Below are 23575 nucleotides of genomic sequence, written 5' to 3'. Positions count from 1 at the left end.
GATGCCTTGATTTGTATTTCAGTACAACAAATAACAAACACTGATTTTGTTTGGATATTGAATTGTCATGGCAACATTTAATCAAAATTCATTCATAAAACAACAACAACTGTTACAACAACAGTACACAACCAAAATATTTGTCAATCAATAAAATGTTGATGACGATTGAACTAATCATTATATCACAGCTGGGCGATCCAAAGCTGGTGTACTGAAGGGCGGTCCATTCAGCAATATTTCAGAATTAGCAGCTGGGCTTTCCATAGTCTGCATAAAATGAAGTAAATTTCGCCAAAATTATCAATCGGACTTTAGTACAGAATGATAATCCGCCACAAAATTTACCCATGACAATTCAGTTATCTCCAATTCTACGATCAACTTACAACTGATTTAAACAATCAAAATGATAAAAGATATTACGAATTCAACATTTATGTAACAACCAAATTTCATAAAATACATGTATTTAATCCATTAGATTATGAACTGTTTATTTTAAATTAAAGATGATCGTGGGGAAATACAACACAATGTGGATACTTTATGAATGTTTCTAGTGCTGACTGAATTTGATTCAAGAAAATATCATTTCCAATAAAAGATAAATGTACTCCATCGTCAGAATATAGCGCTGGATGACGATCGTCAAAATCTGGATATTTGATAACGTATCCTCCATGTTTGAGTATATAAGATCTCACTCCCCTATTTATTCTCTTTCTTGTAACTTCCATGGCATGGTCATCACTTGAGTAACGCCATGATCGCCTGGGAAGAATGTTTGACCATATAAGAGAACAATTTGGGAGCATGCGAGACAGAATTGCTATTGTGAATTTAACATGATATAGCAGAGCACCACATGGTACATTTCCTATGTCATTCCCACCACAATGCAATATCAACGCATGTGGAATTTTGTTGCATAAATTAATGATGCTGTTAACTGTGCCAACAACATCGTCCCATTTCATACCAGATTTGCCTGCCCATCGCAAAAAACAATTATTATTTTTTAAAAGACCTAAATTACTACCTGAAGGTCTGTTCTCCGAGTGATCACGAGCACTGCATATTAATGAAGAACCAATAATCCATATTTCATTACTAAGACAAGGTGAAATTATAAGTTATTTGGTTAGCTCAATTCTTATATAACGTTTAAAGGATGCAGATTTCCAACGACCTAAAGTCATAATTTCTTCATCAGTATGACCGTTCATAGCAAAATGTGTAGCTGCTCCTATTCGAAATGAATGTGTGTTGTACTCATTTGGATTACAATCAATAAATTTCATGGTTTTGCATAGTACACTAGAAAATTGATATCGTGTTACACCAGTTTTGTTAAAATGACAAAAAAATGGTCCATTGTTTTGGTGTCTGATTGAAATAAAGTTTAATAACAATCTCACCGGGCAAATATCTACTTGATTAAAACTTTCAACTGTTAATGTTGTAGATAAACCTTTTTGGTCTGTTTTCGAAAAGGGAATTGTGATATATGCAGATTGTGAATGATGTGAAACATTGACATCATCATTGTTAATGACATGTTGCGTATTTCTATTAATTTTAATTTCACCGATTCTCAAAAATGCAAAAAATGCTAATGAAAACATGGATCTAAATAAAGTACATTCATATACTGAAGAGCAGACAAATTGCAACGAGTTTATTAATCGAGCTAATATTTCTACAGTTATAGGTTTGCGACTATCCACTACGCCATATAATTTGTCCATTCCTTTCAACATTTTTTGTATAATGAACGATGAAGTCAAATCAGTGAGCTCATTTATTCGTAAATAATAGCTTAAGCCTGACAAGTACACCTTAACCGTTGCAGGGGCATATCCTAATTTTGATAAATAAGCAACATAGTTAACTAAATGCGAAATACTGGGTGGCCATGTATTTCCTAAACCCTCTTTTAATCTAAATGAAACAAATGAAGTCAGTCCATTATTATACGTTTTCCATGTATTCTGAGAATTCGAGGCGTCCAATAACTTTGCTATTTCTGGTCTAAAATGTTCCAAAATTCCTCAGGAATTGTATCTGGATGTGTATCTGCGGTTAGAGCCAGACTTTTGAATTTCTGAAATTTTTTACGAGAAATACAATCTGCAATTATATTTGTATAACCAGGAATGAACTGTGCCTTAATGTTAAAGTTGCCTAATAATGACCAATATACTATGTGTCTAACAAGGTTCATAATTCGTATAGATTTTGACGTCTTCTTATTTAAAATTTCAACTACGGCATTATTATCCGAATTAAATAAAATTTTCTTTTTTTGAAAAAGATTACCCCGTAAGTAAACAGATAGTGCAATAGGTATCATTTCTAAATATGATATATCCCTGAGAACTTCAGTACCAGACCACTCTACAGGCCATTTAAGAAAAGCCCATTTACCTTGGAAATAGCAGCCACACCCTTTTGTTGAACCACCAGCGCTGTCAGTAAATAGTTGTAAAACTGAATTTGAAGTCCAATCAATGTCGAGCATGTAACTAATACCGTTAAATTTGTCTAAAAACAATTCCCATACCAATAAGTCTTGATACATGCCTTCTGTGATTCTAACATAATGATGTGGTTTCTTTGCGTGACTACTTGCCAAATAAATTCGTCTGCTAAATGCTCTGCCTGCAGGTAGAGCTTTTGCACAAAAAGCTAATGACCCACACAAAGATTGTAGGTCCCTTAAAGTTATCTTTTTCCTACCTAATACCCACTTAATTTTTGACTTTAACTCCAATACTTTGTCCTCCGGAATTTGTATAAGCATTTTTTCTGTGTCTATAAGCAAACATAAATAACTAAGTTTTGTTGTTGGGCCTTCTGTTTTTTCATGAGCAATTGGGACTCCAAGACGACAACATACCCTATCAAAACTATTCATCAAATTTTTACAATCCTCAGTATTGCTTTTACCAGCAAATAAAAAATCATCCAAATAATGATCAAGATTATCTGAATTGGACTCAGTCATGACAGCCCATTGAATAAAAGTTGAAAGTTTTTCGAATAAGCAATTTGATTCTGAATACCTCATAGGCAATGATTTATCTATGAAATAATATTCATTAAGTTTAAACCCTAATAGATCAAAGTCCCCCGGATAGATTTTTAACAATCTGAAGGCGGATTTAATGTCCTTTTTTCCAATTTCAACATTTGAACCCAACCTTTTAATCATATCAATAGCATTATCAAAAGACGAATACTTTACTGTAGTAAATTTTTTATCAATAAAGTCGTTTACACTCAAATTCGGCGGAAAAGATAAGTGCGTAATCAATCTACATCCACCCGTTTTTTAGGAATTACACCTATAGGCGAACACCTTAGATTAGATATAGGTCTAGTCAAAAAAGGACCAGCTATGCGACCATTTTACTTCACTCATGACTTTTTCCCATGCCACCCCAGGATTTTGGATGACTGAATGTAAATTTTTTGATTCAATCCTACATCGGGGTCCAAAATAATTTAACCTAAAACCTTCAGAAAATCCCTTGCATAATATCATTGCATCATATTGATTTGGGTAATTGAAAAGAAGTTTATTTAATTCTGTGATATTGATCGGAGTAAAGCCAAGACACCATATGTCCAACGGATTAATTACAGATTCTGAAAAATATAAAATTTAATTGTTAAATGTATGTGGTGCGACCATTCGAATGGCAGGGAATCTGCTTCCTAGAGGTCTAAATCCTTGATTCAAATTCGCTCCTCTTTGAAAATTTGTTTGACTTCTAGGTGCAAAATTTCTAGCACCTCTATTTTGATATGTGCCTCGGGCTGCATTTTGAGAACGAGCATATGCCTGGTTGCTATTTACTTGTTGACAGCCAGCGAAAGGGTGGGCCATTCCGCATTTCATACATAAATGGGTGTAAAAACAATTTTGACGATTACAAGCTCCCTAGAAATTATAATCATAGCATGGTCGATTACCTACACTTGTCTGTTGAATTGTATTACCCTCCGGTTCCCCATTAGCTATGACGGTGTACCATAAAATGCCATCAATGGAAGACCAAGATCTTGTTGGATTATTTGCCATTCTTAATCTAAATTGCTGGTCATAACAATAAATCTTCTCAAAAGACACTTGTGTACCTTTAATGATTGACATATAAGTGGTCAATTCACTAGCTAAATTTGGAAAACGTTGAATAAATATTTTCATATAATTTATAAATGCATCAGTCCATGACTCAATGTTTTGAATAGATTTAACTTTGCTGTTTTTGTTTGATGTAATTACAAGTGAACCAGCTGCATTATCATAACTTATAACATTTTGAGGTCTGTCAACTTGGCTAATAAAATTTTGATAAAGAAGTAATGACAAATCTATAAATTCTCTTTTCCAAATTTTTTCTTTCAAATTTTGGGATACGTAAACATCACATTCTGATTGATTAGGTATAAGCATAGGATCATTATTTATCTCACCATTTTGATTAGGCATTGGCACAGGAGCTGGTATTTCAACTTGCGCAAATGGCGCTTGTACGTTCATTGCTGGTGCTACAGGACCTTGCAAGGCAGGTTGTCTTTCAATTGGCAAAGGAGGAGCCTGGATTTGTAGAGGAAGAGGTGCTTGTACCTGTACTTCACCAATAATTGCCCCCACATCTTGATTTCTTGGTGCAGCAACTGCACGGTTTCTCCTTCCGCGTCGTCTCTCTGGTGGTTGCGCTTCAACAACGGGCACTCGTACGCGCCCATTCCCATTTCTTCGTCGACCAATTCTAGGCATTTGTATAAACAAAATAGGTTAAAAAATTGAAGTACTTACTAACATCACATAGCTAGTATTCTGTCTTTTAATTTGATTTATTTTTGTAACAGTTTCAATGCATCAGTATTCATTTTATTCATATATTTCAACTCTGTCATTTGAGCTTAATAAATTAATTCCTTAGATTGTCTCTTATCTAAACATATTTTTATTTATTTATTTTTTTGTACATCACGAATTGTGATATGTAAAATATATAAATTATTTATGATCAACTTAACCTGTAAACATGCACCTACCTGTCTCTACGCATTATAACAGGTGTACTTTAACATTCTGCATCAAGGATAAATAAACTGTGAGATTAAACATGTCTAGGCAATGCATATACTAATAAAAAAATATTCATTTAGAATTTCAATGCCACGTGGCTCAACCGCATATTTAATTCGACGAAGTAATAAGTTAATTTAAATATTAAAATAAAAACAAACATAAATAAAATCATTAAATCCGAATCAGATTTAAAATATGAATTCTTAAATAAACTTATTAAAACAATACTTATCTTGATAGTGTATGTAAAATCTTTCTCTTAATTTTTTAACGTCCTCTCCGTTCAGTTTTCAAGGTAAAAGAGACCGTTAAATTGCACGGACTTTTACTACTCGGCTGTCACATGCTCAAATTAGCATAATAAGAGTAAAGGACGACTCGATTTGTCGAGTCTCAATACATGTATATATGTTAATTCAATAAATTAATTTAATTTTCATTTAATTAAATTCTATTATTTAAAACTGTGGCGTACATTGTAGGTGCATTTACAAAGTGATTTAACAATCTTCAAAGTGATATTCTTGTATCCCTGAAATGTACAATACACAAATAAGGGATAAAACTACGTTTATTACGATGAGCACATATCAGAAGGCACATGTTTCAGTGTTAGTTTTATATTACTTGAAAATCTATTAAAACTACTTGTGGGCGTTATAATATTTTCGTTTTTAAACACGACTGATATACGGTTTTATAAGCAGGACACACTATTTAAGACGTGAGATGAAATATGGTAACGTTGAAGATATACATAAAAGTATTAAGACGATCGATATTTTGTTTTCATATTTAACTATTATCAGTCACTATTTCGAGATGGTGAGTAAATAATCTAGGATTTTCCAATTTGATAATTCAAAAAACTGAGATACATAAAACATCATTTACAATGTTTTTTGAAAGACATGTCAATATTTTAGGATAAAACTGAATTAATTCGTTTAGGGATTTATCTTGTTTGCGACATAACCAATCTTTCTCTTTCGTTCTCCGATCGTCAAAGAAGAAAAGTATACTTAGCATTGCAATTAAATAAATTTCAGTTTATAAGATGCAACCTTTAAGCAAATATTTTAAGCATGACAACAATAAAGCATAATTCTTAGATGTGTATTAATGAAGGTGGTATGGGTGTCTAAACTAAAATGATAGAATTTGTTCATTATTTGCCAACACGTAGAATGTATTGATATATGTAACCTCCCGTTAAAATTCGAATTTAAAAAAAGATCAACAAAAAATTATCTACATTTGTGAAAATATAATATTCATAAGTTGTTATGTCACAAATGTGTTCTTGCTTATAAAAGGAGTAGGTCCGGTAAGGCCCCTTTTTGGCCCCAAAATATAGCCGTTTTCCAAATTGTTAAAATGTAAGCTTTGAGTTATTTATTGGACAGCAGAATGCTTCTGCTACATAAATATGGGTTGTTGTTTGCAATACAATGCACATATATCGAGTACTAGCACCGTTAAGTCACGCTAAATTGCTGAAATCTTCACAATTCTATCATTTTAGTTTAATTTTAGACGGTTTTCATGTAAAACGAAAGTGGCCGCATTCGTGTTCATCCTTGATATTGAATTGTGAGTTGTATTTTATGATAATACATAACATATATAAAGGTTTTGGATGAACACGGATGCGGCCACTTTCATTTTGGACAGAAACAATCTGAAAAGTGACATCGGATTGTTTTTAATGACTAAATCAGTTTAAATCTTTCACATAAACTAATTGATTCAAATAAAATAGACACTAAAGTGTTTAAAAAGAGGTCAAAATCTTTCGTCAGATGAACCTGAAATTTGAGGCCAAAAACGGTCATTACCGGACCTACTCCTTTCACATTAGTTATTTTCTCTCTTGCATCAAATCTTGCTTACTTGAATGAAAATCTTGACATAAGGTTCCCTTTTTTACAAACCAAGATGGCGAAAGACACCAATACCCCTTAAAACAAATGATGTCAAGTTATGTATGAATAATTTATTATCTTTATTATTTACATCAACTAATATATTCTTATCATTTTTCAGATGATAACTGATGTAGTACTAATTGAGAAAAGGCACGACCAATACTTTTTTTTATATTTTATTCCTGCTTCATTGTATACATCTGCTTCCACTTTCGTTTGATTAAATCTGTTCTCCATGTTTCCTGTGTGTGAAGAATTGTGATCTCTTGACGATCCATAACTGTGTTGTTTGATGCTTAGTTGTTTTTCGTTAGACAAGAATTTAGTTTTGGAAAATTAATTGCGCTGATGATTCGATACATTTACAGAGTGCTTACAAAAACTGGGCTTGTACCAGTCTTTTTGACTTATTATTTTAACGACGGGAAAAGTAGTTGTTTAGTATATCTCAAAACACAAGTAATCAAAATACATTAAAAAACAATCATGATTAAAAACGCCTAAAAAGTGTACACAATAACACCAATAACAAAAAAGGAACTATAAATGTAATTATTTATAAATATTTCGGATAACAGATATCCTTCAACGGTATATATGATTGTGATGTTGAATGAATCATTTATCAGACTACTTAGATTAAACTATACCAATCTTGAAATTTATGCAATAAAAAAATGTCAAACCGAATATCACGTAAGACGCTGACAGAATTCTAAAAATTTGTTAAATACGACATAGGTTACATGACTTACAACAGAGAGTTGGAATATATGCTTTAAAAAATAAAATTGGCGATATGAACTAGCACAATTCTGAAGCTTCATGCGGTCTTTTCTAATTCATGAATCGTTGTCATTTTTATGCCCTATTTATGGTCCTTATGTTTTCTGATCTGTGCATCCGTTCGTTTGTTCGTTCGTCCGTCCCGCTTCAGTTTAATGTTTTTTGTCGAGGAAGTTTTGGATGAAGTTGAAGTCCAATCAACTTGAAACCTAGTATGCATATTCCTTATGTTATGATCTTTCTAATTGTAATGCCATTTTTTACGGTCCACTGAAAATAGAACATGATATGCGGATGGAGCATCCGTGTACTAGAGACACATTCTTGTTTTTAGTTTGTTTTGATACCTATTCTGACATCCGATTAGGACTTCTTTTAAAATTATTTTTACTGTGCACTCTTTCTGGGTTTTTCTACATTCGATAGAGGTATAGAGGAAGTGTTGTAATATCATTAAACATGTGTAACCCTTCTGCCTTTTTACCCCTGTACTAAGTGCCCCTGGTCTTTGGTATTCCTGTATGTTTTTAGTTTCAGTTCATTTAAATGTTTTTTTCGGAATTAAGTAGAACGTCCATTATCACTAGACTAGTACACATTTTTGTTAAGGGCCCAGCTGAAGCACTCTTCCGGGTGTGGGATTTTCTCGTTGTGTTGAAGACCCATTTGTGGCCTTTAGCCGTTTTCATCTGTTTGTCGGGTTGCTGTCCCTTTGGCACATCCCCCATTTCCATTCTCAATTTTATTTAAAAAAGACAATTAGAAAGAGAATGGAAATGAGAAATGTGTTAAAGAGACAATAATTCTAACTTAGAAGGGGAACAGTCGAAAGCCACCAATGGGTCTTACAAAAATTGAGAAAATCCCGAATGCTGCAGAAGCTGGTTTCAGTTGGCCTCTTAAAAAATGCATATTAGTTTAGTTTAATGTATTATATGAATACCTGTAGCTTCAATGCGCATCTAACTAGAATAGTACACTGAATAAACTTATAGACTGCATACCTGCATATAACCATGTGATAATGTAAGTAACATAAAAAAAAAATTCAGTGATGTAAGACTTTTAATTTAAACGATTCATATCTTCAGAAACAACGCATGAACTTTGCATTAATTTCCCTGGACATACATCTTGACATTTCTTTTGTTAGCCCTTTTTACTCGTTTAAAACATATATTTCTTGTACTGGTTGGATGCTGAACATTAAATTCCTAGTTTATTGGTTTTTATAGTATTCTAGTGTTTAGCTTGTGAGTGCTCTTTTAATTAGTACATTTCATATATTATGTTAACGAACCATGTATTATCCTATTAATCCCTAGCATGGTGAGGATGGCTTTCAGAGTAATAATTATAATTTCTGTAGTTTTTTTTCATTTATATAAATGTTGTACTGCACCTTTTTAATTCAATATTGTGTGAAACAATGTATACTCTGCAGCTGGACCAACAATAAATTATTCAAATGAACTCATTATCTTTATCTAAATGGTCTTTCATATGACGTATGATTTGAACGTTACTTAGACAAACATATCTAACAGAATGGTTTATGAAGTGCGAAAGCAATAAAGGAAAAGGAATGTAATTATGATCTCTACAATAATTACAGGGTTTTTTTTAAACAAAAGGAATAGGCTCAGCAGGCTCCCTTTTTGGCGCCAAAATATAGCAGTTTTACAGAATTGTTACAATGTATGCGTTTACCTATTTATTAGACAGTAAAGTACTTCTGTATATAAATATGGGCTCTTTTTGACAAAAAATGAACATAAATTGGGTATTAGCATCATTTAGTCGAACTAAATGACTTAAATTTTTCACAATTTCAACATTGTTTGAGTTCTTTCTTATTATTAAAAAGTAAGTTGTTTTTAATGATAATACATAACATATATAAAGGTTGAGACTAAACGCGGATACGGCCACTTTCATTTTTGACAAAAAATAGCATCTGAAAAGTGACATATGATGGCACATTAGATAGATTAAGCCTGAATTTTAGCGTCTGTAAAATCTAGATCAGTTCAAATCTTTCACATAAACTTATAAAATCGACTGGAGTAGACACGTACCTAAAGTTTAGGCTACAAGACCTATTTTTTGTCTAAACCAGTTCGCATTGGAAAAGATGAAAATGAGAAAAGATCTATTCTTAATCTGTCCTTTTGCCAACAAAGGTATCGATGGCGTCGACTTGGGCGAGCTCCTTCATCATAAATTAGTTCTGTCGAAAATACCTCCTTATTTCAAAGATAAGTCTGTACCTGTACCAATCATTTCTAATATATATACCAAACCAATTGCGACAAAAATATTCAATTACAAACATGTTTTGCAGGATCTTAATATTGATGACGTCAAGTCTTAACCTCCCGATTGCACTTGTGCTAAAACTTATTCATATATAATCCGGCTGGCCACGTTATTATCGGTGACATCAAAATTGTCAATAACACTTTCCTATGAAATGTGTTATTCAAAGGTCCAAAATGTCGCGAGCCTAAATCCAATAAAAGGAAATACAGCTTCAAAATACTTATAGATTCAGTCACGGATTGTGCCAGGCAATGGCCTAATGGCAAAAAGCAAGACGTACATATTCTTTCCAAATGGATTAAGACTGTGAGGTCGATGATACAAATTAGAATTAAAAACTGAATGGGTCTATCTACGTCCATCTTCAAAGACCGAAATGTTGCAAAACACTTGTTCTACCTCCATAAAAAATATGTTGTTTTCACCGCAGATAAATCCCCAAACAACATCGTTTTTGTTTAAAATTTATTTCATTTACTGCTTGATGAATGATTGAGGTATTGGCATTTCACTCGGAAATTCAACATATACCCTCACGACACTTACCAAAGAGAAAATCCAGGACAATCATGGTTCTGTTCTATGCTTCAATAGAATTTCAACCAAAGATGAAGAACCGGATCCTCCATCACTGTATTGCATACCTTACCTACATAACATCAGTATATTGCAGGATCTTCCAAGTTCTCCACGAAACCTCTTTCTCAATTATTAACGACTTTTTTATCAGCAATCGAAGACGGGCTTCAAAGTTGTTGTGAAACTGCCGTCAACTGGCGTCAATGATCAGATGTGGATAAAAAAAAAAACTCCAAAGATCTTTTAGCGTACGTACAATCTAAATAAACTCACAATAGATACCAGGACTAAATTTTGTATATACCCGAGACGCGCGTTTCGTCTACAAAAGACTCACCAGTGACGCTAAAATCCAAAAAAGTTAAAAAGGCCAAATGAAGTACGAATTTGAAAAGCATTGAGGACCAAAATTCCTAAAAGTGTTGCCAAATACAGCTAAGGTAATATATACCTGGGGTAGAAAAGCCTTAGTATTTCAAAACATTCTAAAATTTAGACTCTTACACAGTATTAGAATATTTGACCTTTCTACACTTTACACAAGTATTCCATATTCCAAACTGAAATACTAATGGAGGAAGTTCGTATTGCTCTGTTTCATAAAAAAGAATGGTCAACGTAGATACAAGTATCTTGTCTTACGGAGGGATACATCCTACCTTGTAAAGGATTATTCTCTCAAATTGACATTATCAAGATGCCTGATTTCTCAATTGACAACAAATTTGTTTCGTTTAGAGGACTCATATCGATTGAAAACAAAACTCTACGACATGACTTCAGCTTCCCAATTGTGAACTTTCCATTTCTAAGTACCAACATTCCAGTAGCGCCTGCATACAGGTTATATATTTTCCAATTGATACGATATTCATGTGCTTGTATCTCCTATCAAGATTTCCTTGATAGAGGGGAGCTTCCCACAGGGATGCTATTAAACAAAAAGTTCCAAATAGTGAAGTTGAAATTAACCTTACATTTTACTGACGCCATCACGAGTTGGTTGACCGTTATGGAATGTGACCTTCCGAATTATATTATATACCGGGTTTGTAATAACATGAGAAGCACGACGGGGATGTCACATGTGGAGCAGGACCTGCTTATACCTCCGGAGCACCTGTGTACCTTTTTTTTCTTTTTATTTTTCATTTTCAAATTCTAACATTGGCGTTGTCGTTTGGGTTGGGTTTTTTTCTCGATTTATGAGTTTTCTGGTATCTTTTGCCCCTCTTAATTTTTTTTCGTTATTTTTTTGTTGCACGTCATTATTCCTATGTTTTGTTGTTTATCTCTTAAAGTAGATGTTTTTAACCCTGATTTTTTATCTCAGCGATTTAAGACTTTTGAACAGCGTTATACTAATGTTATCTTTATTTTCCTATTCCCGGTGCACATGTTTTTCGTTGGTAGTATATAAGAACCTTGTTCAACCGGCATCTTGTTCAATCATCCTGTTCATAAGGAGGATATAAATATAATGAAGAATTTGTACAATCCATCTTCATGAACTTGGTATTGCCGTTTATCAATTGGGCTGCTATTTTATACCTGACTCTTTTACTTTGACTTTTATTTTCTGCTAATGAACACGGAAATATATTCAAATACTTTTGCTCCTTTAGTCTTAGAGTAGTAAGGAAAACGCTCTTTGACCAGGTCTGTCTAATGAAATGAAAAATCAACAGATGCCATTAATGAAAAAGTAAACAAAACTGGTACATCGTATTTTGCATCTTAAACAATGTAATGTCATCGGTATATTCTCAATATCAAATATAAACACTAGACGTATTTACACTTTACCTACGCTTCTTAATGGATTCAGTATCACGGTGAGTATTACTATTGTCCAGTTAGATAACGTTGTGTGCTGGTGATTTGGTCCTGGTGATCATTGAAAATATGTAAACAAAGACAAGCATGATGTTTTTGATGTTTCTCCAATAACAAATGGAATCAATTGAGATGTTTAAGTTTTGTTTCTTATAGGTTCATATATATGCAACATGTAAAAAATGTGACCCTCTAAACTGTTTCGGTAAGCGTTATACAATAGTGCTCATTTTTAGAAAATCTAGAATTGAAAAAATAAAAAATAAATGTTCCTGGAGTCTACTGTCTATACCCGAATCAACACTATACAGTTAGTTTTTAAAAACCTGTACAATGTTCTCAGCTTATAGACATGTGTTGATGTTGTGCTGGTTGGACCTAGCATTGTGCTGATAATAAACTCACCATAGATACCATAGATACCAGGATTAAAATTGTAGTATACGTCAGACGCGCGTTTCGTCTATAAAAGACTAACCAGTGACGCTCGAATAAAAAAATCTAACAGGACAAATAATGTACGAAGTTGAAGAGCATTAATGACCCAAAATTCCTAAAAGCTTTGCCAAATGAAACTTATGTCATCTATTCCTGATGTCGAAAAGCCTCAGTATTTAAAAATTTAAAAGTTTTGTCGACAGTTAATTTAATATTCTCAACATACAATGTATAATGAAAACTCAAGTCAACACTATTAAAAGCTTTCTGGATATCATAATTTTATATGTCGCCGTGATATAGCCTTTTTGTGCTAATGAGGCGTAAAGCAACCAACAATCAATCAATCATTTATAATTTTATACATAACTTTCTCAAGTTCTCCGTTGATTAAATCAAAATTATTAGTGAAACTAAGAAATACACTTAAAACTCAACGTAGTTATTTTATCAACAACTAAAATACAAAAAGTGTATTTCCCATATGTCCTGCAAGTAAATATGAGTTGTAAATATAAATATAATGTATTCCAATGTTGAACTATGATTTTATTGAACAAATATTTTGAAGTTTGATTTGTTATTCTCATCGGATTTTGTCTAATGCTTAGTCCGTTTCTGTGTGTGTTACATTTTAATGTTGTGTCGTTGTTCTCCTGTTATATTAAATGCGTTCCCCTCAGTTTTAGTTTGTTCACTCGATTTTGTTTTTTGTCCATCGAGTAGAGAGTTTTGAACATCGGTAAACTACTGAAAAAAGAAACTGGTGCTGAATATGTCTCAATTTAAAAAACAAACAATCAAACAAACCTTGCGACAAAAGAATATTAAAAAAGTGCCATTTTATTGTTATATTTTAGTTAAGTAATTTGACTTCAACGATTAATTTTCAAATATCCATGCTTATATCAAACTAGGATGATCCCTTGGCCAATGGCATTCGTAAAGGAATTAGTACTGTTTAGTCAAGCTTTCATCAAACCCTAGTTCAGACATGTTTGATCGATCATCAGGTCCAATCGCATGGTTGAAAACTGTACTTCTGCCCATTTGTTTTTCGATATGGTAGGTGCCAATAGTTAAATGAGGACTATGAATACCCATAAATGACAAAAATGCAAAGGTTACCGATGTATTATACAGCTGATATTTAAACAACCTGTTTGGGTAGACAAACATGGTATCCAGAAAATTTGACAAAGAACAAACTAAATCTTACTACGTCTTTCTAAATGTTTTTTGCAAAAACATCCGCTGAAGCCAGTAATATTGGCCGTCTTAAACTTGCAGTGATGTGAGAGTTTGGGATGACAAACAGCAATAAAAACACAGTTCCTTTTCATTTTTGTGTTTTTGCTGTTCATTTCCTGATTTTGTTTCATGGATGAATACCCAATATCCTTTGTTTTTCTATTATATTAATCGATATATGATGCGGGTGGGAATAGTTGTCAATATTCGAGAGCTGATAAAACAGTTTGGACTTAGCTGGAAGCAATATAAGCAGTATGTCGTCTTTTCTTCTCCTTACTACACCAATGTTATTTAAGTAACGGCAATCCATTTAAATGAGTGTTTCATATCTATTTTTATCTGTAAATGTAATTATTTATTCACGATGGGCCTTGCAGTGAGGTGAGAGGGGTTTTTTTTGTTGATCTGTGCTGAAGGTCTCATATACTTTAAGATAAAGACCATAAATTTAAGCGCTGTTCCTTAATTGCTTTGTATGCTCTTTTTTGCTGTGCATATACGTATTTGTGCTGTTTTTTACTGATATGTTTAAAAAAAAACAAATACAGTTAAAATACATATTGAAATACATTTAATGTGAATATTTAGTATTAGGCTAGTAGCAAAAAAAAATAAAGATTAGGAAAAACTTTATACAATGATTGATTAATTGGAACTCGATTTATCATTGTTACGAACATGTTCTCCCAATTCATATCATGTTCTCAATATTATGTTTTCAATTTAATATTGTGAAAAATATTGCAAATCGACAAGTTCCAAAACCATGAAAACGTCTGTAAACAACTGTAATGATTGTTAGTAAGTTTATGATAAATGAAATAAATATACACATTCTATTTATTAATTATCCGATAAATATAAACAGTTAACGATTTTACCGAAGATCCACATCTGCAGAGCGCCAAAGGGAGAGATCAATATCTGGTATTTCGTCACAAAGGATTCTATTGTTCCTACAAAAAGATCGCAATATATAAAATCTGTTTAATCGTTCTATGATAAACACATAAGTACATACATATATGGAATGACAGAATGATTTAATAATGTCATGTTTCAGTGTTTCTGTGATTAATGGGGCTCGCTGGTTTTTTTTTAAATAAAGGATTTCGCTACTTTTTTTTTCTATAAATGAACTTTATTATATACTTAATAGAAAAATATAATAAAAAAATGGGGTCACCGTTCATATGAGGTCACAATCTGACATCGAAAGAAGCATGTATTTTTGTTAACGTGTTTTTTTCTGTTGAACTAATAGAAGAAATAGTAATAGTTAATATCAAAATGAAAAAAGAACTAAATTACCGAAATCGCTAGAATTTTACATTTTTTAGTTTAAGTACAGCTTGTTTGAAAAAATGATAAAAAATATAGGTCACCAATAGGCCAAAAAAGATATTTCAATTTAAATGCAAAATATGGCTTTTTTTGCACCAAAGGGAGATAATTTGAAGCTTTTTGATACATTTTACGGACGCCATCACGAGTTGGTTGACCGTTATGGAATAACCGTTTCACAAATGATATCGGATATGTTCCTTACGTCGTAACTACAATCCCCATCCCTTTCATGAATGTGACCTACCGAATTAGACTATTTACCGGATTTGATATAACATAAGCAACACGACGGGTGCCACATGTGGAGCAGGATCTGCTTACTCTTCCGGAGCACCTGAGATCACCCCTAGTTTTTGGTGGGGTTCGTGTTGTTTATTCTTTGGTTTTCTATGTTGTGTCATGTGTACTATTGTTTGTCTGTTTGTCTTTTTCATTTTTAGCCATGGCGTTGTCAGTTTGTTTTAGATTTATGAGTTTGACTGTCCCTTTGGTATCTTTCGTCCCTCTTTTATAAAAGTCATCTTGGGCCAAAACAAATCGATGTTTTTTGTTGAATTTTTGTACCATATCATAAAGTAACAACTAATAGTGTAAGAAATAAAATTTGTAATGAAAAATAATGTTTAAAATTTTGCTGAAATTTTTGTACCCTCGAGCCTCCTTAAATGAGGAAGCTGAGTTTATATCCTTTTCTTTATAATACTGAACATTGTATATTGTATTGAATAGAAAATGCCTTTACTAAATCAGTAATATGATAGTCATTCTTTCGCTGAGTATTTGGTTTTATCAGGTTTTATAGATTTTTCTTATTAACCTTACAGTTCGATAATTTTGTTAATACTTTTTTTGCTGACCCATTAAGACAAAAACATCCCATTTATAGCATGCTTTGTCAGAATAATTGTAATTGTAATAATTTGTTATCGGTGTTGATTGTGTACCTTAGTCGTATTGAAGCAATTTAGCAGCTGGCTTGTACATATATACATGTTTTTGTTCTCATTATATTTAATTACACGAATATACTCATGTTTTGTATTAATTATAGTAATTTTAAGATTTCAAATGGAATGGGTCATTTTAACAGTACCAAAAGATACATTAAATTTGTGATGTTTGTTTCTTTTGAATATTCACCAAACCTCATGTTAATGGTGGGTGTTTTGGTTATTATTTTAATATGAACCTGATGACTGCAGTATTTACTTACCCTTTTCTATTAGGAAGGAGGAACATATTCTCTTGTATTTTATGAATACCAAGGTTACGACAAAATATTTTTGATATGCGTGTGTTTTCCTTTAAAGATTTAAGTTGCGCTGAAAATAAATATGTTGTACAATTATAATTTACACGTCTAGTAAGTTAGATAATAGTTGGTGTTTTTGCTGACTGTTTTGATAAAAAAGGATAACGGGTATCATCTATAGTCGATAGTAGAACAGACCACACCTAACATTGACCACTCAACAAAAGATTTTATTTGTTTTGAAAAAATGCTTAATAATATATACATTACTTACAACGATATCGACTTTTTCATAATCAAAACTGTGCGCAAAATGAATGAAGAATGTCATTATTCCTCGGATGAACATCAATGAAGAATTACCAACATCTGTTAACGCAATGCTTTTAACAAGTATAAAAGATGAATTTAATTACTGATACAAATATTAGATGTTTCAAAATGCACAACATTGAATATTATTCCAGTGGTTTTGATTTTGAATATTTCTTTGTTTTTGTTCTAATTGAGATTGTGACACAGTGATGATTGCTGCACCCCTATTTTAACAACTTTACCTATTATGTCTGTTTTGCTCACGCATCGTTTAAAATATAATGGAATGTTATGCGACTGTCATACAAGTGATAGGTTTAGCGCTATAAAACCAGGTTCAATCCACCATTTTTTACATAAGAAAATACCTGTACCAAGTCAGGAATATGAGAGTTGTTATCCATTCGTTTGATGTGTTTTATCATTTGATTTTGCCATTTGATTAGGGATTTTCCGTTTTGAATTTTCCTTGGACTTCAATATTTTTGTGATTTTACTTTTGAGAAACAAGTAGCTGGTACGGTTTGAATGATATGTTTCTTGCTTTGTCCACAGAAAACGTAGGTGTGTTGCATTAATTTCAGTTAAATGTGTCTTCTAAAAAAAATAAGATTATTTTTCCATATAACAATTGCCAAATGTTTAACATTGAACGACGCAATATTTCAAGAGTATATAGATCAGTCAAAAAACAAAACAATAAAATAGGACTTTATGCAATAGATGCCAGGAGAAGATATATGATTTATAGTTTACTTACGTGTTGTACATGTTAAACCAATAATACATACATATATTTATATTGCAACTAGTTGTGTTTATTTCCTAAATATATAGTAACATAACTATATTTTGTGCAATGTCAATTTTATCATGGAACACTTTTTCCACAATCAGAGGTGCATTAAAGGATGAAAAAAAGTGTGAAATTCATGTTACAATCCAAAAAGCTATCAATTTATTTATTTGAGGTGCAGTATAAAAACAATATTAGGTCAATGTCAGAGAAAAATATAAAGTTTTTTGTACTCGGCACAAAACTGGGGACTGGCTCTGTATAATCTCGCCCTTCCCCAGTTTCTCGACCTCATACAAAAAAGTTGATATTTTTCTTACATTTACCAAATATTGTATATATATATATATAACTTTGTAATTGGATATTGCTCTTTAGATGACGAGATTTTTTAAGTTAAATGGGCGATGTATCAAATAAAACCATTTCGCCCATAACAATTCCATTATAAGCCGGATACATATATATTGAATAGTATGCATGGATAAATTAATAATATTATTTTCCGGGTGTGTGCATTTACACGCTATTAACAATTGTAAAATTTTAGAAATCATTAAGAAATGTCATAACGTTTACCTTCTGTAAAGGAAAATATCTCGCATGGCCGCTCGTACCAGAACCTGTCACCACGTTTGATTCGTTGATATTGCATTCCTAATAAACACTGAAACGTAGGTCCAACATTGAAACCTGCGTCTTTTTCTAGCATTGCCCCAATAAATAAATCTACGTCATCGGGTTCACTGAAATAAATGAAGATTATTCTACAGAAATATCTGTTTGGAATCAAACGAAATAAAATCAAGATACTGTTCATATTGTAGAAATAGTTGTCAGTATAATGGGATTTGATTCAACTTGATACAAGTGAGATATTTAACTAGCTGTAAAACCAGGTTTAATCCACCCTTTTCTAAATAAGAAATTGCTTGTATTAAATCAGGAATATGACAGAAAGTTGTAGGATTGAGCCGATTGGTGACACCTATGCTATTTAATTAATAAAACGTTGTAAAACAGTTTGGACAAAATTTCGCCAAAAAATGATAAATTAATTTATAATTAGTGTATCATAATTAATAAATGTGCAATAGGTAAGTGTATCATTTCTGTCATTTATAATGCTTCTTGCATAGAAAAGTATTTTTCTTTAAATATATACAACAATATTACAAATAAATGTGCTGAATTTAATTCTCGTATACACTTATACGACATACTTTTAAGCCAATCACATACAAAAATTCACAGTATAGGGTAATAAAAAGCCTTTAAAGTTAATACTTTGCGGTAAAAAAAAGGAATCGTAGTTTATTTAATTTTGTTTGTTACCAGCGTCAGAAAATTTCTGAAGTCCGGATTGTCATGTTTTGTTTGGATTGACAAAATATAAAATAGAAACATACTTCCTTTTGTGCTTTCCCATTCGAGAGTTTTAATATTTTCAAACTGACGAATGTCCTATGCCTTTAATGATTTGAATATGAAGAGTTATCTCCCTTTCACAAGTGATTTGACTATTTCAGGACTAAAAATGAATTGTTGGTAAACTACAGTAGTCTCCCATTATGAACAGTGTGGTGGTCTAAATTTTGGTTATGTTTTTTCTCATCATATAGCGGTAAAACAACCGAAATTCAAGTTATGGAATTACAAAACAGTTTATGCCAATATATTGACTGAAATTAGATAAACAAAAATAGGTTACAAGGCTATAAGACGATGTACAACACAAAAAAACTAACGAGAAATATTATAAAACATAAAATACGTAACCAAACGATTAAGAGGACATTATCTTCAGTTTATGCTTACTTGTATAGTTCCTTAAGTGCGTTCCCAAACTTTCCAAATTTGTCAAATGATTTGATAGGTTCGAGACCACAAATTTCCCGCCATGTGTTGTATCCCGATACTCCTTGTTCCCTCCCTCTCTGTAAGTTCCTGGCGACAATATCAGATCCCGGTGCTTCTGGTAAACGGAGTAAAAAATCACGCATTCCATCGACAATAAAGCTGTAAGGAAATACTACATTATCACATTGTTATTTTTTACCAATAATAAAAGCGATTGTAATTATAACAAATCTTATCTTCTCTCATTGAGAAAAAACGTCTGTCATGACATGCTCTATGCTTCTGTTAACCTTTCACATTGGAATTTATATTATAAATATTAGAAGAAATCCATTTTTGCAATTTCCTAATCCATGAAATGAAATTTCTGAAAGATAAGTAGTTACAAGCATATCTTTCCTTTTTTTTACTTATAAATAATGTTCATGTCTCACACATTGTGACTTGAATGTAGAGTTGTTTAATTGGCACTTCTACCACATTTTCTTATTTTTATTTACGCTTATGGGTCTCGGTGGCAGAGTGGTCTAAGTAGTTACTATTGTTATCACTAGCCAGTCAACACTGAGGATTCGAGTTCGAGTTCGAACCCAGATCGTACGGGTGCACTCGACTACAATCTTAATTGACTAAAATTGTCAGTTTTATTATCGAATGTCGGTGGTTTTCTCTGAGTACTCGGGCTTCCTCCACCAATAAAATCTGGTCGCCACGAAATAGTCCAAAAGCGGTGCTTGAAAGTGGCGTTAAAACACAAAACATCAAATCAAAATATAAATGCACTTACTTGTCAATCTTATTACTGGCTGTACAAGCTAAATGTCTAGCTAGAAATGGAATATTTGCACCATTGTTTTGTTGAACAAGTCGCGGACTTTCAAACGTGTCTTTCAAATAATTGACAGTCACTGTGTTGCAACCTTCGTCCACGAAGTTTTGCTTGTTTGTAAGTTGAGAGTGACCATAGCGATGTGCTGCAACGTTGACCGAATCAAGTATTTGTGGATTGACCATAGGGTCATATGAATCATCAAATACACCGTCATTAACATCTCGCGAGAATAATTTAAATCTGTCCATTGTCGTCTGACCAAGAATTATAGGTAAAAAGTCGTTATAAGTGATCTGTTGAAGCATAGCTATAGTTATTTTTCGGGCTTCTTGGTAAACAGTTTCGTGATTCCAATGTGGGTTAAGTGTGTGCAGTTCTGTAGCAATACGGTTATGTTCCCTAAGCCAAACTGAATGCTGAACACTAAGCATTGGTGACTCCGATACTCGACTGTCGCCTAAAATGTAGTTATTTACTTATTTTTTAGAAATAAACTCATCATAGATATCAGGACTTAATTGAGTATATACGCCAAACGCGTTTCGTCTACAAAAGACTCATCAGTGACGCTTGAATCCAAAAAAAAGTTAATAAAGGCCAAATAAATTACGAAGTTGAAGAGCATTGAAGACCAAAATTCCTAAAAGTTTTGCCAAATACAGCTAAGGTAATCTACGGCTGAGGTAGAAAAGCCTTAGTATTTCAAAAAATTCAAAAATGTGTAAACAGTAAATTTATAAGTTTAACCATATCAATGACAATTCATGTAAGCACAAAACAAAAAGTGCTGACTATAGGGCTTGTGATACCCTCGGGGAAATAAATCTCAACCAGAAATAGTGATAATTGAATGCATACATCAAAAGATTTATGAAACTAATGGAACAGGTGAGAGATTACTTCGATATCAATCTTATTTCGACAAAAAGATAGACGATGACACAAATTACTGAAACTAGATGTTGGTATACATAGTTGAATTATTTTCACATGCTGGTTACATTAAGCTAGCAACTATCTTTTTAAAAGCTTAAAATCTGTCAAGACCAAGTAATTCACAACGATTATCTTACATTTATGCATAAATGATCTTAAAGGCTAATGGTTAAATTAGATATGTCTTAGATAGCGTTGATATATGTTGTGTTAGTTAAAGATATAAATGTACGTAAAAGGGAAAGTAATCAAGTCACGCTGAGTCTAGGATGGTGAAAATAAAGACAATGTTGACTGCTGTACCGTATTTTTTTTACTTGTTTACCTCTTATATTTCTGCTCACACATTGTTGTCAATATAATGCATTTGTATGCTTCTGTCTTAAAAGCAAGAGGTTCAGCTAGCTTATCCACCGTTTTCTAAATAAAGAAATGCCTGTACTAAGTCAGGAATAAGACAGTTGTTTTCCATTCGTTAGATGGATTTGAGCTTTTGATGTTGCCTTGAAGTTACGTATTTTTGTTATTTTAATTTATACTATCAAAAGTTTGCCAAATTTCCATGCAAATGAAACCATCACGATTTAACTAAAGACAACTAATGGCGTGTTTCTATGTTCGGAAAGACGTATGGGTAGCTTGCGGGTTGAATTCAAATATTCAAATAAACTCATCATAAACCACAGTCTATATATATGCAATAACATTTTAAATTTAAAACACTGTAATCTCCAGCTACCTGCAACTGGACATCTGTTTGGTTTAACAGGGTCAAAACAAATATTCACTCCAGGTGGTGTTGGTAAAAGGTTGTTGTCGGTTTTCAGCAAATCTGAAATAGATATTGTGTAAAGAGATTCAAATAAAGAGATCATTTGCCTCTATGAAAAAAATGAATGTATTCAAATACATACAGTAAATACATTTCAAATAAATTTAATTGAAATTGAAATTGATTAAATGAACATTGGTTTGGATAACCTAAATACCTCCAAATTCATTGTGGATATCAATTAAGAGGCACTTGTAGTTAACAGATGTTCATATTAATGCATTCGTTAATAAAGTAAAAGTCAGGGTAAAAACTGAGGAACTTCAAAAGAACATGTCTCCAGCAGTGCATGAACATGTCTCAACAGTACAAATATGCATCAAATAACAGAAAAATGAGGACACGAATGTTCCCGATTAAGCTTTGTAATTTTCCAAATTAACAAGGGCAATAACTCTAGAACGATAAAGACTCACAACCCAAATTCGAACTCTGTCTACGTGTTGTGGTTCTGAGCATTGGGAATGAGTTTCATATAATTTAAATGATGTACACTTGATTTTGAGTGCTGAAACGAAAATAGGACGGATGGATGGACGGACGGAGAGAAAGATGGAAGAACTTTCAAGGGTTACACTTTAAGCCCCCTTTGTGAGCAAAAATACAAAAAGACTGGTTGTTTCAGCTAGTGGAGTTCCAAAACGTCATCAAAGATAGCATGCTAATAATTTAGTAAGCCTGACAGACGCAAGTTTCTTCTACCTAAGACTCTTCGACGTGATCGACTTGTAAAAGTAGGAGACATGTTAGTTACGGTTGTTGAAATATCTTCATAGATGACGACGGACATGTTCTAGTTATTCTAATCACTGAACGAGACTTATCTCCAAATGTGTTCTTACATGATCAATACGACTTATGCCATATGTAAATTAAATCTTCTAATCTTTCCTGACCCCTTAGATCAACCGTTTTTCTAAATTTGTCTTTAGTTTTCTATGCTGTAGTGTTATTTGTCTTTTCATCGATTTTCGTTTGTTGTTTTTTTTTAATTTTTTTTTGGCCAAAGCGTTGCGCGTTTGTTATCGCTTTATGAGTCCTAATTTCCCTTTGAAATCTTTCAACCATCTTTTTAAAGATCATAAAACTCAAAATGTGTGTTATTTTTGGCTGAGGCCATCGATGCTAGGAAATAATACTCAGTATTTGAAA

At 32.5% G+C, this 23575-nt stretch overlaps 2 protein-coding genes across 2 annotated transcripts; both read right to left on the bottom strand.

The window, feature by feature from the left end:
* Positions 1 to 2023: 2023 nt before the first annotated feature.
* Positions 2024 to 3010, bottom strand: LOC134694441 (uncharacterized). Its single transcript, XM_063555453.1, has one exon. It carries the CDS (start codon positions 3008 to 3010, stop codon positions 2024 to 2026), a length of 987 nt encoding a protein of 328 aa, XP_063411523.1.
* An 11854-nt stretch (positions 3011 to 14864) lies between these two features.
* On the bottom strand, positions 14865 to 21104 carry LOC134694827 (chorion peroxidase-like). The gene is made up of 5 exons (XM_063555890.1): positions 20611 to 21104; positions 19782 to 19982; positions 18543 to 18709; positions 16814 to 16922; positions 14865 to 15209 (listed from the first exon to the last, which is right to left on the bottom strand). The coding sequence occupies exons 1-5, from the start codon at positions 21084 to 21086 to the stop codon at positions 15131 to 15133; spliced, it is 1032 nt and encodes a 343-aa protein (XP_063411960.1). The 5' UTR covers positions 21087 to 21104; the 3' UTR covers positions 14865 to 15130.
* Positions 21105 to 23575: the final 2471 nt, after the last annotated feature.

Source organism: Mytilus trossulus, chromosome 13, assembly GCF_036588685.1.
Source record: "Mytilus trossulus isolate FHL-02 chromosome 13, PNRI_Mtr1.1.1.hap1, whole genome shotgun sequence".
Lineage (NCBI taxonomy): Eukaryota > Metazoa > Mollusca > Bivalvia > Mytilida > Mytilidae > Mytilus > Mytilus trossulus.
The sequence above is the reverse complement of the archived record's forward strand: the minus strand, read 5'-3'. Positions and strand labels throughout refer to the sequence as shown.

What these genes read in the sequence shown, in the direction of transcription:
- LOC134694441 (XM_063555453.1), bottom strand. Translation starts at nt 3,010, where the DNA reads ATGACTGAGTCCAATTCAGATAATCTTGATCATTATTTGGATGATTTT.
- LOC134694827 (XM_063555890.1), bottom strand. Translation starts at nt 21,086, where the DNA reads ATGCTTAGTGTTCAGCATTCAGTTTGGCTTAGGGAACATAACCGTATT. An exon ending in GATATTTTCCTTTACAGAAG is followed by an intron (nt 16,923 to 18,542) that starts GTAAACGTTATG and finishes ATTTATTTTCAG; the next exon opens with CGCAACTTAAATCTTTAAAG. An exon ending in CTCCTTCCTAATAGAAAAGG is followed by an intron (nt 15,210 to 16,813) that starts GTAAGTAAATAC and finishes ATCTTTTTGTAG; the next exon opens with GAACAATAGAATCCTTTGTG.